Here is a 19,467-nt window from a genome sequence, read left to right as displayed (position 1 = left end):
ATTTGTAAAACGGGAACAGGGAAATTGAGAATTACACCCTGTAACAAGGGATACTGTATTTTCCCTCTAAATACACCCTTCAATGTTACTTTTTCAGCTAATAGGCACCATCTGGGGTGTAATTAAAACATCCCATTGTTTTCCAGATATTAGATACTTTATTTTCTTCTTTGTCTGTAGTTAGTATCAGCTATGAGTAAGTTATGTATCTCTGGTCAAGGAGCATAAAATAGTTATGCAAAGCATAAATGGATAGGACTGTTTCAAGCCAAATATATCACCGATTAGGCAAATGGAAGACAAAAGTAAATCTATGACCCTTAATATCTTGCATTCTTATGACACATCTTCTTGTCATGCCAGAAAATGTTGCTGAGCTTCCAGGGTCTTTGGGCTGCTGGAGCACAAATAACTCTTAACCTCGCCTCTGCCTTCAGCAAACCTTGCAGAAAAGCTGGGATGAAAGGAAAGCACAGGAAAACAACTGGAGCCTCCAACTTTTTGGCAAGCCAGTACGAGCTCGTCAGTACAGCAGAGTAACTGGACTAGTAGTAACAGAGTCTTTTAAGCCAACTTGAGAATTGAGAATTTGGACCTTCATGGCAAATGTACACCTAAGCAAAAAAAGTTGTTACTTCTGAATGTTCTATTTAGCAGACTCTTTCCTACTATTTATTTTGTTTAAGTAAATTTTATTTCACAGACTGAGCAGTAAGCCACGTGTCTTCTGACTATGAAGACTGGTGTTAGAAGTTTTAAGAGCATATCTTATGATGGATATATCTCATTAGTCTCTATTTCATTGGTGACAGCTAACCATCAAACTCTGTAATAACCCTGAAACACTGAATGTTTTAACTCATTGACTTGAAGTTACACATTCAAAGCTTTGTGAATCAAATCAAGTATTTATTTCCAAAGGGTGAAATTAAAATTCAAACTAAACAGAACACAGAAGTAGTTTGAAGTCAGCAAGTTAAAACTAAAAATACACTAGCAAATAGTATGTGCAAGGAAGAAAGGAATAATAGGATAAAAAAAATGCTGGATTTGTGATGAATCTGGATGTGGGCATTATAAAGGGTCCAGCCTAAACAGAAGACACCAAATTGTCACTGAAGGGAACATATTTGCTTAAATCCTGTACATAATGGGTTTCTAAAATATAAGACATGTATAGAGTAACATATATAATCATAACATTAAAAACTTTACTTGAAAAAATGATGGAAGAGTTTGTGGTGCTCTGTTGAGCAAACAATATTCAAATATAGAAACGGTCAGAAAAAGAAAGCAGACACCAGATTTACTCTCCATATGCATTTATAAATGGATAAGATGTAACATGCTTATTACAGCAAAAAATGATTTAGATAAGATTTGAAAAATATTTCTAAGTAAATAAAGATGGGGAGGGGGATGGATTCCCATCATCTTTCTAAGCATCTCCATCATTGCAGTTTTTTAGGACTAGATTAGACAGACATTTAAGCTGATCTGTATAGACAGTTGTGCCTCAGAGGAAGGATGAAACTGTATGTCTTGAGACTCAACTGCGCCTACGTTTTTTATGATGTGTAGCCAGACTATTTTTTTCTAAGTGTATTTTTTAATTTGTATGTAATGCAGTGCCAAACACATTAATATAAGGCTGCTTAAAGTGTGTATGGAAATAAACTAATCAAACTAATTTTTATGTTTTTTCCATTCATTATGAAGCTATCATGCTGAGGCAGAATACGAAATGGAGTGGGCATGAATACTCGCTATGGAAAAGCAAAAGAAAATTAACAAGAAGAATTTAATCTAATACATCCATTCATAATGGAAGATATTTTCTCGTAATAAAACTTGCATTTTCACAGTATTCTTCTTACTAGGAGTTTCAAAGACCTTTCAGAAATCTTCTCAGCAACCCTGAGGCATTTTGGGAGGTGAGACCACAACAGTGCAGCATCACATTGGAGACAGAAGCCCCAGCATGTCCGGGTCAGGTTCTAAAAGCTGCTGGCTCTCAGCAGGGCTGGGCCTGGGCTCCTCCAGGTGTAGCTCATCCCCCCTCCCATGTCATGCTCTCTCAACATCACTGTCACTGAACTTGCAGAAATGTCTCACTGCTCTCACCAACACTTAAACACAGGATACCACCTTCTACAACAGGAAAAAATGTTGATTTACTGCCCTTTCCTGAAGACCTCCACCAATACACCTATACTGAGCAAATATCTATCAGAGACTTTTATAAGAGAAAGGGTAGTTGGTATTTATTAATAGCAAAAATAATGTTTGTGTATATTTGCTTTATATAATCATCATATAAAAATACACACAAATTCATATAAATAAATATTTTAAAAGAAAACAGTAGCATTCCTTTGATCTAGTGTCCTGCCTTCTCTCCCTAGGACAGAGACCGAGATGGATTTCATATGTTGTATAGCATGCTGAACCACAGAGTCATTGCTATTGGCAAGAATCTCTCATTGACATTATAAAAGAATAATATGTTACACAGTTGTGTCCTAATGCTATAGTCATATACGCTGAAATCCTGAATTTGCACAAAGTTTATAACTTTGACTTGGTGCTTGTTTAAGTATTTTCAAAAATAAAATTCTTTAATTTTGTTGTTTGACCAATTTTCATGTCTGCTTTATGTCAACAATGAATACTTGGGCCATGCAAATAGTTGTTGGTGTGTAAATGAGTATTTCTCCATGCTGGTATTATTTTCCTGCCTTACTCAGAGGTAAATACATTATAGTAAATATGTCTGTTTACAGACAGCTGGACATCAATAAAAATCTGTTAAATGTCTGTATAAAAAAGCAGTGGTTGTCTGCTATTGGGTAGATTCACTTTCTAAAAAACCTTAACTTTGCACTAATATGCCTTTAACTGCTCTTTAACACCACACTTCATGTATAACTATTAAAAGCAACAGCAAAAGGTATTTATACAATATAGGGAAAAAACCCCACAACTCTCTAATAATAATGACAATAACCTTAGCCAAGGATTTTCTCTATTTCTCTAAAATTAATAACTAGCTGGGGTTAATGGCCACTGGCTTCACCTTAGGCCCTCAATTAATCCCTGAACCTCAATTGTTATTACCTAATTGACTTAGTTTCATTTCATTTTAACATTTCAAAGTGATCTTCCTAAAATCACACTGACAGAGTAACGTGGTCTCTGCAGATATGCCCTGACATGGTTTCAATACTGTTACTTTGTCTCCATACGCTGGCATTGACATTTCATTTTGCGCTGACATCGCAGTGCCACATCTATGGATCTGTGCAGATGACATGTGATTGTTCACATCAGGTGAAAGCCTGGCCAGAAGTGAGGGCACACAGGCATCCTTTGCAGGAACATGATGCCAGCTGAGAGCTGCTAAGAATTACCGTTATAATTTTTAATAATGTTATCATTGCAAATATGATTTGTATGTTTGTAAACAGAAGAAATATCAAATATGACTTGAAATATTGCTGGCTTCCTTAAATAAACACACAAACAATTTTTTTTACTTAGATCACTTAAAAACTTAGCCCAAAAAATGCACCGGGTAATATATTTAAAGAGTTTTTTTAATATTACCACTTCATGCTTATTTGAGGCTGCAAACAAATTATGCAAATCCTGTGTGTTCAAATATCATCATATCAACACAAGCAGCTGAATACTCTAAGATGCATCTCTAAACTAAGGAATCCTCATTAAAAAAGGGCATCAAAATAGAGTCTTTTTATTATGTGGAAAAGTTTTTGAAAAGTCTTTTGAAGCTCTTTGATCCAGCTTTGGAATAATTTTGGTAGATTACTATTGTACAAAACCATAATTTATAGTAGCTGACCTCAGCTGCTCTTTGTATAACAGCCATATATGAAACAATAGCAGGAAAGTAAAAAATACAAGAGGAACTGAAACTGCTCTGTTTATTATGTAGCTCATAATTACATCTTCCTTATTTAATCTTTTGAATCCTGGCATGTTTTTAATAATACAGGTTCAATTAATATTTACTGTACACAGGAGAGTTAGTTTTGAGTAACGCATTTAGACTATCCAAACTTTGTGTAACTTGTGACCTTTCCCTAACCTAAGCGAGGTCTATTTTATACAGATCGTACTAGATAGACGGTTTCCCTATAAATGGTGAAGTTGCTGCCAAGCTCCCATTGTTAGCTAGTTCATTTTTCAACAGGAACACTTTAGGTTCCTATCACACCACTGTAAAGCCTTGAGGTTTCTTCTTTTGTCAATGTAATAAAAAGGTTATTTCTGAATAACCTGAAAATCCACAACAAATCACCCCTTGTGACTTAGAATAACATGATAGGAGGAATTTTTTATTGTTGTTTTTGTAAGCAGCCTCCCATTTCATTCTGTAATATTAAATTGATACTTGAGCAGCATTTGCTCTAATGTAATTTATCCCATCCTTGAAATAACAAACCCATGTTCCTAACAACTGTTACCCTAGCTCAGTATTCACCATGTAACAGCAGAACATCCCTTCCGAAGAAGCTATCTAAGACTACATCAGACAAAGCAACACCAAGAATCAAGTTAAATTCTGTGCATTTTTTGTTAACCCTTAAGGAGTTGTTATCAACTCTGGTGAAAAACAACACCCTGTAGGATGCACAAGCTCTTGCCAGATCGACTGTGATGTGGAAATGGGGAGAAAGCCATCTTTCCGCCTCTGAACCAAGCAGCTGCCACAGGAGGAAAGCTAAACCTTTAACTTCAACAGATCTCCTTGCAGAAGTACTGCACAAACAAGGCATGAACTCACAAAAAACAAGGCTCCTTAATGAAAGAGATGTTTTAACAGTTGAATTACTAATATTTCCTTTGCCTATTTTCTAGTAACACAGAGGCACTAACTCAGTCCTTTGTACAACTGTACTCTCAATTGAGGAGTGAGTGATTATTCTGCACTAAGTGTGCTCTGTTAGGTGAATACTCCCAGTCTGCAGAAATGACCTGCATTGGTTTCATACCAAGAGTATGAAGAGCATCACATAGTTTCCCATTGCAAAGCCACGTGAAAATTTTGGGGACAGTCTCCCTGGAATCCAGAGCTACTAGTTAAATTAGAGTAAGAGCAAAATTGCTTTACATGGTTGGTCAGTTCAAATGTATACAGAAATGGAAACAGCACTCTTCAGATGTAGCAACAGAAACAGAAGCAGGTGGTAGAAAACATGGTAGAAAACTTTCCAAATAGGACACATGAGCAAAGGGGAGGATATTGAATAAATAAATGTGAAATAGTTAAAAGATGGAACATTAAAAGGGGAGAACTGGAAAATGGAAAGAAACATTCACAGTCATTTGTAGTAGTCTAGATGGTAGAAAAATCCAAAAGCCAATACCAGGAAAGAATGACTTTTTGAATGAACAAATGCAACAGAACAGGATGAAAACTTTTCATGAACTACCAGTACTATTAATGTAATGAGGTAAGCACAATAAGACATTTGGTCCCTTTTCTTCAGCTTCAGACAACATTTTTTCTGCTCTGAGCTGTCTTTAGGGAAAGATTATTAAGCTCATACTAATAATATGTCCCCAGACTACAGGAATAGTAAAACCTGTTTTCTTCCTATACTGGAGCGTGTGACCCACCATTGTGTTGTTCCTCCTTTACAAGGAAGTTTTGCTTCCCTGCTCAGTACAATTACATCAATTCCTAAAGCTCAGAACAGGCCTTATAACAGTGGTTGTAAGAGCAGATGCTTGCAAGTCTATATATGCCACTGAGAACATCATTCAGTTTTATGTTCACTTCTGTTTTCTGGCTTGGCATAATTCATTAGCACACTCTACAGAATACTCCATAAAAATGAATTTGGTTTTAATGTTAAGGTTCTGATGGCCACAACATTGTTTAAGAAAACCAAACCAAGAAAAAACCCACAACCAAACAGCACTGTCTTTCTCTTTAATATAAAAGTTGATGTTTACATTTGATAAACAGAGAAAATAACCAAATAAAAGGTGTTTTTTTTTTGCAGTATACAAGTAGTAATAACAAAACAGTCCTAATTTTTTTTATGTTTTGTGTTCAGCATTTAAAATAGTGACACAGCATAGTTTTTGTAGAGGCAAAGCTTTTTTGATAGCATGCAATAAAATTGGTACAGTATATAGACTTTTGTGGTTAATTTCATCCTCATTCTAATACAGATTCTTTAAGTGGGCAATATACGAAGATGAGTTTAAGGCTCTGATTAAAGACAGCTGTACTGCTTTCCAACCTGTTATATCACGGCATTAGGTAGCAGAATAAATACACAAATATAAGCTTAAACTGATTTATCTGTGTGTCTCCACATAAATTTGTTTAATGTTAAAACAAATAAAGCAAAGCTTTGATGAAGGTTAGCAGAATTTTCAACATCTGTGCAGATAAATTTAATTTATTCAAAAAGAAAAGCAGCATTAGTGTATCATGTAAAAGCTGATTTAAATTATTTCATACAACAGAAAGCATATGCAGTAGCTAAAACAAATACCGTTTGCCTTTAAAACCCATTTCACTCAGACAACCATTACTTCTGAATTTTCTACTATGACAATGTTCAGTTATTCCTTCATTTTTATTCTCTTGCTGATTTTACACATTCCACTAACCTAAACCATAGTCAAAAGTCCCAGAGGGAGTAACACCCTAAATGTAGCTTTTGTGTGCAGCATCAGGCAGGTACATTTGCAGATGGCTTCTGTGAACCTGTATGGGCAGATACCTTACAGCTGGTCAGATAAAATAAGCTCAGCACAATACCTTAAATAGCTGAATGCAAATGAGTTACAGGTGCTTGAATATTTTTTAAAAACAAATCTCTTCACTATAACACATTCGAACCGAGGAAAATATCTCTATATAACAATAACTCAGTGGAGCTATACTAGTTTATCTCTGCAGCAAGGGACTGAGTACTAGAAGATTAAAGACATTTTTCCTTGGAAATTAAAGATTTTTCAAAATTATAAACTTCTGTCTAAAACTTACCAGAAAGTGTTAAGGTGAAAACTAAAAATTAAAAATAAAAATACTGTGTATGCATCTGAAAACTACAGATGAAAAACTCCACAATAGGATTAATATCCATTCCACATGTATCACTTCAACTAAAAAAAGGTGATGAATAGGCACTTTAATGTTTTAGAGACCCTTTCTTTCTGAAAAAGATCACCAACTTGTGCTTTAGGGACACTCTTATCAGACCTTTGTTTCTACAGCTGAATCCATATCTCTTCTTCTCAGAAAATCTGAACATGATGACCATACATGCAAATCTCTCACTGACATTTTAAAATATTTTGTCCTTTCCTGAGTAATAGCTAGCACAGAGAAGAGTATTGAAGTGTGTCAAGCCCAACAAGCCGCTGTCACTAAGAAAGGTCTGAGAGCACAAACCTGAGACCCAATCTTGCTCCTCTGAGTGGCAATGTGGATGGAAAAAGAAGAGACTGAACCCAAAACTTCACAAAGGGCTAACACCCACCTCAATGAACTTCTGATCTTGGTGGTTCCAACAAGAGAAAAACAAGGTTCTTACAAGAAAATAAGTACACAGGAAACTTCTGTCCATTTGTGTGCTTTATTTGTCTTGTGGAACTGATCCAGTATGAAGCACTGTTGCATCTTTTTTTTAGATTCCTCTTCTTGAACACCAGGATGATAAACTCCTTCAGAAATAACTCACATAAAGAAAGCTCCTGCACGTTGTTCCTTTGGACTTCAGTGTGCCGGACATTTGCTACAGTACCTGAAGGTAGGGGTAAAGAGAGATTCCTTCCTTAGTTAAGAGAAAAAATCCTAGGTATAGATTCCCCAGGGGTGAGGAAGAGAAAAAAAGAAAACATGAGTTATTGTTAAGTCATTAAAATACTTACTAAGCCTCCCCCACACTACCCCTAAACTTCACAGGCTTATATACATAAAATAGAAGCTGTGTTCTTTGCTTTCACCCCCTCTCAAAATTTCCTAACTATTTTTTAGCTGTTAACTTGGGATTTCATTGTTGATTTTAACAATCAGATAGTGACAAAACACATACACCAATTATTATCTCAAAATCTGGCTATTTACTGTAACAGCCATGATCCTCTCTTACCACTTGGGTTTTACCAGCTTTGCATTATATTGTTTTAAGCCCCAAAACAAGTCTTCACCAAACCTCCACATCACTGTAGGTGTTTTAGTCACATCACTAACACATAATGAATTCATAAAAAGCACTTAATTTTATAGCTGACTCTGTAACAGGGAAAAGAACTGAAAGCTCCACCTTCAGCCTCTGCATTTTTGTCTTTGTTTAGAATGCTTGAAGAAGCCATCCGGAAGGAAGAAAGATTATGAGTATCTTGAAACTAGCTGTTTGACAGAGACAGAACTGCTGATAATGAGTGGGTTGTGTCTGTCTTTTTTGGCTGATCACAACAGAGGTCTGAAGCAAAACAGAAACTCTTGATATGTTTGTGTAAAGCAGCAGTAGCATAAGGGCAGGCAGCAGGAGTTCAGCTGAAGTTCAGGGCAGATGCTGCCATTAGTTTACACTGCAGGAAAGTAAAATTGCTTCCGGATTTACCTCTTCCTCCCAACATCAGCGCTGAGCCATGCTGTGTCGCAGAGTCACAATGTCAGTAGGGAAGCAGTCTTTTAGCAGGATACCACGTTCACGATGGCAGTCCAGCTCTTCAATAAATCCGTACCAGTAGATGACTAATCCAGGGCCAAATCTATCAAGCAAAATGAAAAAATGAACTTATGTAACTGTGTTAGTGGAATTTCAATGTCCCCCCTTTGTGATTCCAATGCAAATCTGGTAACTTCACAGCAAAATTGGAGAGAATATTTAATCTCCATTTAGTTTTCAAATTTTGAATATGCAATTGATCGATGTCAATAGTACCTGATTCCATGAATAAAAATGCTATTTAGAGGCTTATAGAATCCACATCAGTGTTTCAGTTTTTTACTTTGGAATCTTCTGCACATGTCAGTAAAAAATACCCAGTATTAAATACTAAATAACATTCCGTAACTGTGATGTACAGAGAAACCTCTTTTGACATGCACCCTGCTCTTTTAGATTTGTGTGTGCAGACATTAAAGATACAAGGTTTTACACATGTTCCAGTTCATTCAAATTATAATACCATAAAGATAACAACGAATCCTTAAAATATAATCTCTACAATGAGCTATTATTCAGATAAGTATTAACATAAAGTACAATTCAGAAGGAACAGAAAGTTTGTGTTGTAATGGCTCTGAAATGTGCCTCAGGAATTCCTCAGATATTGCTAACTCTGACTGATCCCCACTAGGCAATCTCAGGAAGTAGCCCCATGGACTATTTTACCCATCAGGAAGTTCAGACCTTCAGGCTGGGTTCATAAAGAAGTAATCACTATCAATCACTGTGTACTGCGATATGTTTTGCACATCAGTTTCACGTTTTTCCTACTGAGAGCACTTAATTAAAGGGCAGCACTACTTCTGGTGTAGTGTTGCAGGAATTTTACAGTGGAATCATAAATTATGAATGTTGGGTTAGTAAAAGGATGTCTAAAAACAGAACTGCTTTCTGTAGTCTAGCATTACAGCAGTCTGTACAACATTAGGCCAAAAAGCTTTTTCTTTCCTTGATTTATTATATGCTGTAGTGAACTTGCCAAAACCAACAGTGCAGGATGAGCTGTTAGGTACCGTCTGTACAAGAAAAAGTTCAATAGAATGTCATGTAATGGTTTATATGCAGAGTTGTACTCAGGATTTAACCAATATGGTAGCAAATTTTTGTTAACATTTAATTTTAATAAATATGTGCTGAGAGGAGGCACGGTAACCTAAATGTCCACTGGGCAGACAATACAAGCACTCAAAGCCATGGGTAGTGCCAGACTGGCTTCATGAGGGTGGTTTCTTTCCAACAATGTGGAGAAAACTCTTATTTGATGTGCTCGTGTAATGGAATAGGCATCAAAGGAAGAAGAAACCCCTGTGGCTAGCTCCTGCAGTTTCAATTAGATGTGGTACTCTTTTGCCTGAAACTGCTGCAGAGCATTGTAACATTTTGGCCTATGGCTACTACTCTTCAACCTCCAAGTGGCCACAGTTCAGTGACAGAGTAAATTACCCTCAGCATAGATGAGGCCACACTGGCAAATATGCTTTTTGCAACTGAAAGGTGATATTTGAAAGTTGAAAGGTTAAGACTCTGACACATCTGGTTGTGCTAGGTAACGTATCCTAACACGCCTGGCCATAAATACAGTTCAGACTAAAATGAAGGACAATGCTGCCTATACCCAATTCCTAATTTTGCCTGGTTGGCTAACAACTTCAGCTTCCATGGACTTCTTTCCATTGTCCATTGCCTGAGCTCCTGTGGGGCCAAAATGTGCAGAGCCTGACTGCACCCGCAAGCCCAGACCCAAGCAGGAGCGAGGGGCCAAGGCGAGTGAGGCCAAGGGCTGATGCTCACAGCTCTGGTGAGAGACAGCAGTTTGCTGATCCAGGAGGGGCCCCCACTTTTGTTACTTCACAGACGACATATCTGCTCCCACATCAAGCATATACAGAAATAGGTAACTGGGTGAGAATGTACTTACGTACTAACCAAAATTATTTTAAAAGCAAAACTCCTCAGAAGATAAGGAGCAGACCTTACATTTCTAATGGGCTATTTTGTGCAAGGCAGAAGGTATGAAATGTATGCAAGTAGTTACTCATTACGAGCACATGTGCCAGGTAAAATCCTGATGCTAATGAGCAGCTGCTCACCCAAGTTCTGAAGGGCTCATTTTGCTGTGTGACAGTCTGAATCCCCCATCCACCATAAAATACATGTGGCACTGTGCTTAAGTAATTTGTTTAGTTATTTTTTGAAACTGTAATTTTAAATAAAATTACTATTTTGAGACACCTCAAAAGGCTAATTTATGTCTTGTGAGCAAATCACCTCAGCTCAAGCACAATTTCTGAGGTGCTTAAAAAATTACGTTCAGAAATACCAAATTTGATAATAAAATTATATACAAGAACATCTGCAGACTGTTAATGGCAGGAGCAAGTACATCTTTGGCATGAAAACATCCATCAATCCTGCTTCTGACTGTGGTGTTACAGTGAAACTGTTTGCCCTGTGCTGTCTAGGTTGCACTTTTTCAACTCTATTGTGTCATTTGTTCTATTATAGCTCTATATCATAAAGCTCATGTGTGTGATCACATAAAAACCCATGCCATACTTTTGTTTACTGCACTTAAGTGCAGTACTTAAGACCAAAATAAACTTGTTGGCCCATTAAGCATTTGCCACTGACTATCAGGAACTCCTGCTGCTAAGTGCTAATTTCTCTCTCATTAACGCCCAGAGTTGGCAAACCACAAACAATGCCACTGGTTAATTACTGCTGCCTTAATTTGAAAAGACACTTAACCTTTTTGTGTATGGGGGTGAGATAGTGAAATGTAACCTAAAAGTAAGAACAATACTTTTAATTTGACTCCTTCCCAAGTGGAGATATGACACCCTGAGGAATGAAAGTCAGCGCTGTGAATTACAAAGTAAAGCAACAAATTGATTTCTTGCATCAGTGGTAACACTGAACAAGTCAAGTGACTGACTGTGGTTTACACAGGAAAATGAACTAAAATGACAGAATGCATACTTGTTATTGCTATGGCAAGGGGAGGCATTCAGTAGCTCTGAGGACCATAGCGTACCAATTAGTTCTAAAACTGTACAGATACAAGATAGGCCAGGTTATCTTATTTCATATGAAAGACACACTGGAGAAAGTTTAGGCTTAAACTGAAAATCAACCTTAGAATGTAACAAACTGTTGGACTCCTTTGGATTTTCTTCTTGCTTAGAAAAATTGTATAAATCCCTGAAAATATACTTGTATTTCTTCTCCCTGTTTTTAGTTCTTAGGTGTGAAAAGTTTAGGTGTGAAGGAACACGTCCAAAAGTCATACAAAACTGTAATTTTAGCTATTCCAATGAAAGTACTGCTTTTAGAACTTTGCTTTTATTAGAGGTTTCTTTTTAAACTGAAAAGAAACCCAAGTAACTAAGGATTGGTTGAGTCCATGCAGTAAAAATAGAATAAAGAGGAAATACAGATGCAAGAACACAATAAATACAGCAAGTGAAAATCATCCCCAGAGGTTGCTTCAGTTAAAAAACCCAACCAATAGATAGGTAGCTACCATTATATAAATCCCAGTTTAGTCAATGTCCATTTCTGACATTAGAAGTTGTGACTGACTGCAAGGCTGCCAAAGCCAACTCAGCTGCACTAGGGGTGTGAGTACCAGAAGTGCCAAAGGGGAGGTGCACAGGCTCCTGTCCCCAAGGCATGGCAAGAGGAGAGCAGCATTAAAAAAGCTTGTGGATTGCTTTAGGCCTAATTTAGGCTTGATACAGATGACTAAACTTAGTTTAAGTACTAAAGGCAGCACATGGTGTCTTTCAAAGAATCAACTGAAGCATCTGAGATAGAAAAATACAGTTTGAATATAGTTAAATATAGTTGCAGTCTCAACAAGTTCTTTAGATAAAACTTGTATCTGACAATACTATTTGCTCTAAGTAAGTCAGGTCTGCACTAATTTCAAATTGTTCAGAGGAACAATATTGGTTTAATCACATAAATTTTGAAAGAAAACCATAGCTAAAGTAGTACACTGATAATCCCGAGACACTGAGTTTTTTCTTGGAAAGGAGTTTCACAGAGATATACTGTAAAGCCAGAAGGCAGAATTCAGATAACCCAAAGCCAAATGGTTCTTTGTCTTAAGAAAAAAAAACCCAGCAACAACAACAAACAAAGAGACCACTTAAAATAAAAAGGGAAAGAACACAACTAAGTAAAATATGAATTAGGGTTTAACTTGCCCTCCAGTTGAACCAGCTTTGTGCTAGAACAGAAAAAAGACTTTTATTTATTTATCAAAGTGGCCTAATAGGCTCACACATATTCTAAGTCACTTCAAGAGAAACTAGTTTCTAGCAATGTATTTTCTTCTGGAATGTCTGTGTGAGGTCCATGCCAGCTTCTAAGGATATGCCTAGACATGTGGCTGTTGTGAGGTGATTTTTTCACGATCACAAAGGCTTGCATGTGGTTTTATGAAATATGCATTTTCAACACACTGCTTGATACTGAACAGAAATGTAAAAGAACTTGGAATTGTTTTTATATAGATGTTCACTTCATTTATTATTAGTCTGTTATAGATGTTCTATATGCATCTCAGCAAAACGTAAATAATTTGAATTCCAGAAGACTCTCATAAGAAAATTCTGGCATATTAATTATTATTTCTAATATGCATACATTGAAACAAATATTTTATCAAATAGATTCAGCCAAACATTCATGTTATGAAAGTATAACAGTCTACCTGGTTAGTAATTTTTATTATGAAGGTCACACCTGAATGTATCTTTTAAGAACTGCATTCTAGTTTCTCACTTTTCAATGCCAGCTAAAAAGCTGGCGTTGCCTCCTTGTTTTTCTTTTTAAATATGGAGCAAATCAGAGCATTACAATTTGCACAGCACTACTTATTTCCTGGGAAAGGGGAATTACAAAGTTCACAAATAAATTATTACATTCTAAGTCAATTTAACATCATTCTTCAGAATCACAGCTGTGAGTAAATAGGTTTTACTTGTAGTACTAATAAACCTTGAGGATAAAATAATTAACCCCCCCTATAATAATACATAATAAGTTTACTGTTTAAGAATACTCAGCTTTATTTTAGTGTACTTGTAGAAGTCTCATTTGTGCCAGCAGAAGAAATTCAAAAATTGGCAGGGTTAGGCTGGTAGACAACAACTACAGACCACATTTTCAAATAAGGTCAGTTGGCATAAGTCAGCCAACTTCCTTATGTCTAGACCAGTTTACTGCTGCTGATGACACAACATTATATATCTTGGCCAACATTTAAGAGCCACTGCTCAGAAATGTACTTCGATTAGCAAGAAACTTCCCACTTAAACAGTTACTGCAGTCCTAATTCAGAATTGTTTATAAAAAGGTATTTTTTTCTACTGTTCATTTACACAGAGTTTTAAAATCAAATACAGATACTTGTGCATTAAGACAGTGCATTTTAAAAACTCTGAATGCATTTTGAAGATAATGGTGGGCGGTGGAGTTTTATCATTCCTGTCAGTTTTCCAATCCTCCACACAATTTTGTGATCTGGTGACACACACACAGCACTGTATGACTTTGACTGCACCAAATCTGGTTGAAAGGAGTAAAAAATCCAGTACTTAGCAAGTAACTGAATGATAATTTTTGCTTTCAAAATCTGATCCTTAACCTGTAATCCATAAGTGTGCAATATTTTTGTGCCCAACTCCATTAAGCTACTTAACACTGACTTCCTACAGTAGCAAGTAAAAAAAAAAAAATTGCTCGCAGATGTGGCTCAAGAAAGTTTAACAAGTTCTGATCACATACTTTTAAATATAATAGGAAACTTGTCCATGTCATGCACAAGTACTGCATCCCTCACACACAGATGCTAGCAGCATAATATGTCTCAAGGATCCAGGCATGCAGTTCATGCTGCTTAAGGTAAAATTAAGCAAGTAAAACCTAATCTGCCTTAAGCTTTGATGTTACCACAGTAGTTGAGGGAAGTCTTATTTCTACTGAAGACAACAAAAAAGTTAAAGTGTACTAATAGTTTGTGAGACTCCCATTTAACAAGGAGGTTTTGACTCAAAAGTGGGAATTTCTTTGGGCTGAGAAAGGTAAGCATTTCCATGAATGCCAGAAACTGATATTATATGCAATTGATATGGAAGTTAGAATTGTCAGGTGAAAAAAAGGTGGATGGAAACTAATATCAGGCCTCTCTCTCTACATTTACACCTCACTCAGATGTGATTAAATCTTAATGAATTTTTTTACACTAGTTATCCTTTTACCTCTGCAATGAGACTGTTAAAGCTTCAATAAAATAGCAGCATTTCATCAAGCTTATAATATGATTTAATTGTTTGTGGCATTTTGAAAAATAAAACCAAATCGAGTGATATTTATGTGGACATAATGGGGCATTTAAAATATTTTAGAATTTTCCATAGCAGTTTTAAATGCACATTAATAGACTGCACCAAAAACTGTGCAAGTCATTGTCATTAAAATATTATAAATACAATATAACTTTTAGCTGCATAATACATTTTTAATAAACAAACTGTCGAAACACATTCTTCACTTACACTTCTTCATTCAGATCTGAGTACTGTTCTCCAGGCAAATAAAGGATTTTTATAATCCTCAATGACAAGTTAGGCTTTTTAAAAAAAAATACAGTTCTCATGGAAATTAACTTTTAAAAACTATGATTAAATAACATTAAGGCTACAGTGATTTACAAGGATCAAGGCTTTCTAAGTGAAGACTGATGCAGTGAGTGAGAAAGAAAACACATACTGGCTTCAAGGCAGCTCGTCATTAAGAGGAGAGAGCCTTGAGTGAACCTCAAATTTCTCAGATTCTGTTGGTTCATGTCCTAACATCTACTAAAATATACTCTTTTTTTGGTTTTGCTTATTAGCTGTATTCCAGATGCTCAACTCTCAAGTGGTTGTGTATACTTAAGGAACAATATGGTTTTTTTCAGTCTCAGCATATTAAAAAATCAGGTAGAAGCTTTCTTTGCACATCAGATTGTAAGGTTTTGTGCTCTAAAGACACTCTACAGGGTGACCGTATGCCTGCACTGCAGGACTGGGGTGATGTATTGAAAATCAACATCACACTCACAACAACATTTTAGAAAAGAGATTTTTAACTCTTATACTGCTGGGTTATTTTGTGGAAATAATGGCCACAGTTTTTTTCAGAGAATCATGGAATGGTTTGGGTTGGAAGGGACCTTAAAGGTCATTTAGTTTCAAGCCCCCTGCTGTAGGCAGGGGTGCCACCAACTGAGACCAGTCTGCTCAGGGCCCCATCCAACCTGGCCTTGAACCCTCTCACGGATGGGCCATCCAAACCTCTCTTGGCAACCTGTTCCACTGCCTGGCCACCCTTCCATGCAGCTCACAATGTCCTTGGCCTTCTGGGCTGTGAGTGCACACTGGTGACTTCTTCTGGCTCCAGTGGGGGATCACTTGGGTATGCATCTTGGAAAATAATGCATTTTGGCTACCTGGGAAGATAGTTCCAGTATCTGGCTAAAAGAGATAATAGATACTGTTCCAGGTATGTTGTTTGATAACCTGGAGATAAATGCAATATTCTGGGAAATACAAGGATTCTATATTAGTTAACTATTTCAATACAGGGAAAAGTGACTTCAGGAGCCCTGGATGAGGGACATAACTAAGCAAAAGAAGCTCAACCACAAACCCTTAAAATCTGAAAGGCCGAATACAGGAAAAATTTTTATCTTTTTCAGAAGAGTCAAAATTTCCATTCCGGTGGAGAAAGTCTAAAATTCTATTCTGTATTAGGCGTGGCATCTATGTATTTGTAGAATACAGGAAAAGGACAGAATACAGAATACAGTCAAAATTTCCATTCCGGTGGAGAAAGTCTAAAATTCTATTCTGTATTAGGTGTGGCATCTATGTATTTGTCTTTCCTAACTCAGGGTTAGCACATTGTTTTACTGTTAACTCTTTTGAAAGTCCATTAATGTTCAAAACAGCAACACCCTTTCAATCCTACAACATGCAGTTTGAGGACTAGTTTACTAAAGCAGTGCTGCTTCTATTTTAAGTTGTGCTACTTTTATTTACCAGTTAATACATTGCAAGAATGGCAGTACTGTTTGAATAAGCAGGGAACAAAGATGGTTACTTGGACTGCAGAACTATTCCACACATTGTTGCTGAAAGCATCACTTTCTGATTAAATCCAGGCAAGGAATGTTGCTTCTTGAGGTACTTGCTTGTTACTCAGTTTCCCTTAGAAAACATTATGCCATTAGTTCGCTCTTCAGAGACTGTCGATGCAAGGCCACTATTGTTGGATTCTGCACATTTGAAGCTGTGGATCAGTGTTGAGAGGAGTTACTGAGGTTATTTCAAACATTTTGTTAAACTCACAGCAGCCTCCTCAAAGGAATGCTTGGCTGCAAACTACCTCTTATCCTGGGTGGCAGAAAAGATGAGAAAAGCCTTTGAGTACTGTTAGATTGAAGTCCAGGCAGCCACAAGTGCCGGTCAACTCATGTTGCCACTAGGTGATTAACAGTTGTTTACTTTTGGGGCTGAAAGTAACAGGCCATCCTAAGGCCAGTGCAAGATGATATCTGAATAATCTGTGAGTGCCTCATAGTTTGCAGCAATCCTTTCTTTCTGCGCAGCTGTTCATCTGGTGTCAGTGCTCACCAGAAAGATAGGATATGCCAGAAGTGCATTTAACCAATGAGGCAGAACTGCTCTGACAGCATTAGATTTTTGTTTAAAAATTGTAAAACAGAATCAAACTAATCAGAAAAGTTGCTCAGCAAATTTTGATAGCAGAATTATTGATAAATAAAGTCACTATATAGCTGTGTGTTTAGTATTTGCTGAGCATAATCTTGAAGCCAGCATTAAAGCTATCTCAAGACATTTTGAATGAATTATTAGACAATTCTGTATCTTCAAATCCTTATACACAAATATGCAATAAAACAAACAATGTAAGAGATGAATTAACAAATGGAGGACAGCTCATCTGTGCTTCCAACTTCCCAGATCAGAGAATTAGAAGACCAGATAGTAAATCATACTGAGTATCTCCACACAATGCTGCTTAGCAGTTAACTACCAAACATGCTATTGCCCATAATTGACAGGCAGAAGCATTTTATGTGTGATGCTGTACTTAAATTTACTGTGTCTCAAAATGTAAGTCACCTACCTATACTAAGCAGAGAACAGACTGAAAAAGGAATCGATATCTACAGCCCATTACTGTATCACCTGATGCCCACCCAAAAGGAAGGTAAACACCTCCTCTGACCATGAACATTCTCACTGCCTTTGGAATCCACTGGCAAACTTTAAATGTGTCTGGCACACACTTATTTTTAATGCCTGAGGCTCCTTAGCTTGTCTCTCAGTTGTTTCATATATCCAGTGTCTGCTCGATTCAAACTGATCCTGCTCTGCTTCATATTTAAAAATAATTTGGGATTTAGTTGTTATTTAGAAAGGAGTGCATCCTCAGATACACAAATCTTACATACCCCCTGCAAAATATCCAGTCTCCCACAAGAGATATTTTCATATGGTGCAAGTTGGAGACTGTTCCAGAGACTCTAGGAGACACCAAGGCAATCTGCAGTGTTACATTCATTGTTAGGTGAAGTAGGTGCATAACTGAGGATGAGCAAAGAAATCCCTTTTCTGCCTTCTCTCTTCTTAACTATTTATACACCCACAGATAGAGCTCTACTGCATGCACCTTCTGAAAAATTCATGCTATTTAGATTTATTTACAAGTTATTTACCCCTTCTCAGTATATACCAATACTAAATCCAACTGTGTTACAGCTTTCTTTGCTTACTATGCACTGAACTTTTCTGGGCTCACCATCAAGGTACAAAATTACCTTCAAAAGGAAGACATAAAAATATACATGACAATGTAAGTGAGCCCAGAAGGAGGGAGAGGAAGAATCAAAGGAAAATGCTATCACTTGTCAAGTTTTAAAAGCAATGGCTGATTAGTTGAGTTAGCCAGTGACATATTACAATCCATGCCTGATGAAAACTCAGACAGAAGTCTGAAAGGCTATAAAATCACATAGTATTGACATTTTCCTTTATACAAATACATGTTGAAAACAGCAGAAGACAGCTGGACTACATATTCTACATATTCTTGTGCCCTTCCCTTCCCTTCCCTTCCCTTCCCTTCCCTTCCCTTCCCTTCCCGATAAATGAATGTTTTTGGCTGGCAGACATCTAAGGGCATCAAAGACAGCACTAGCAGTCTCATTTTAAACAAAACAGAAGAAGTGTGACCTATTGAGCTCATAGTCCTGTTCAATTTCTGTTCCCTTTAAGACAAAAGTAAAACTAATAGAAAATAAAAGTAAGAACAAGAAGAAAAATAAACACTACTTTTCCCTTCAAAGATAAATTAAGCTTGAGTAAGCAGCTTGAAACGTGATGAATAATGAGTTCTACCAACCTTTCTGAGACTTGGCTAAATTCCACCTGAGCACAGCCACTTCGTTGTTTTTTGGTTCTTACATTGCATAAAAGCTCAGAGTAAGTAAATTAAGTGATAAGATTAGTATCTGTTCTGACCAGCTGTCTCTCCCTGTACCTTGTTAGCCAAAAATTGCAAGGGTTTTTTTTGTTTTTTAAAGTGCTTATTTTTCAGTCTTGTCCTTATATTTGTGATTGCAATATCAAAAAACACCATGCATTCTAAACATAAGGAAGGATGG

General features: G+C 36.7%; 1 protein-coding gene across 2 annotated transcripts in view; it reads right to left on the bottom strand.

Moving 5' to 3' along the window:
- Positions 1 to 5,944: 5,944 nt before the first annotated feature.
- CDIN1 (CDAN1 interacting nuclease 1) overlaps positions 5,945 to 19,467 on the bottom strand; it is a 124,607-nt gene continuing 111,084 nt past the window's right edge. For both annotated transcript variants that reach the window (XM_039705465.1, XM_039705466.1), the window contains 2 exons: positions 8,613 to 8,763; positions 5,945 to 7,790 (listed from right to left, as the gene is read on the bottom strand). In XM_039705465.1, the coding sequence (XP_039561399.1) occupies positions 8,628 to 8,763 (136 nt within the window). In that variant the 3' untranslated portion in view covers positions 5,945 to 7,790; positions 8,613 to 8,627. The remainder of the gene's footprint in view (positions 7,791 to 8,612; positions 8,764 to 19,467) is intronic.

The sequence above is a fragment of the Passer montanus genome, unplaced genomic scaffold, assembly GCF_014805655.1.
Source record: "Passer montanus isolate IOZ18808 unplaced genomic scaffold, ASM1480565v1 scaffold18, whole genome shotgun sequence".
Classification (NCBI taxonomy): domain Eukaryota; kingdom Metazoa; phylum Chordata; class Aves; order Passeriformes; family Passeridae; genus Passer; species Passer montanus.
The sequence above is the reverse complement of the archived record's forward strand: the minus strand, read 5'-3'. Positions and strand labels throughout refer to the sequence as shown.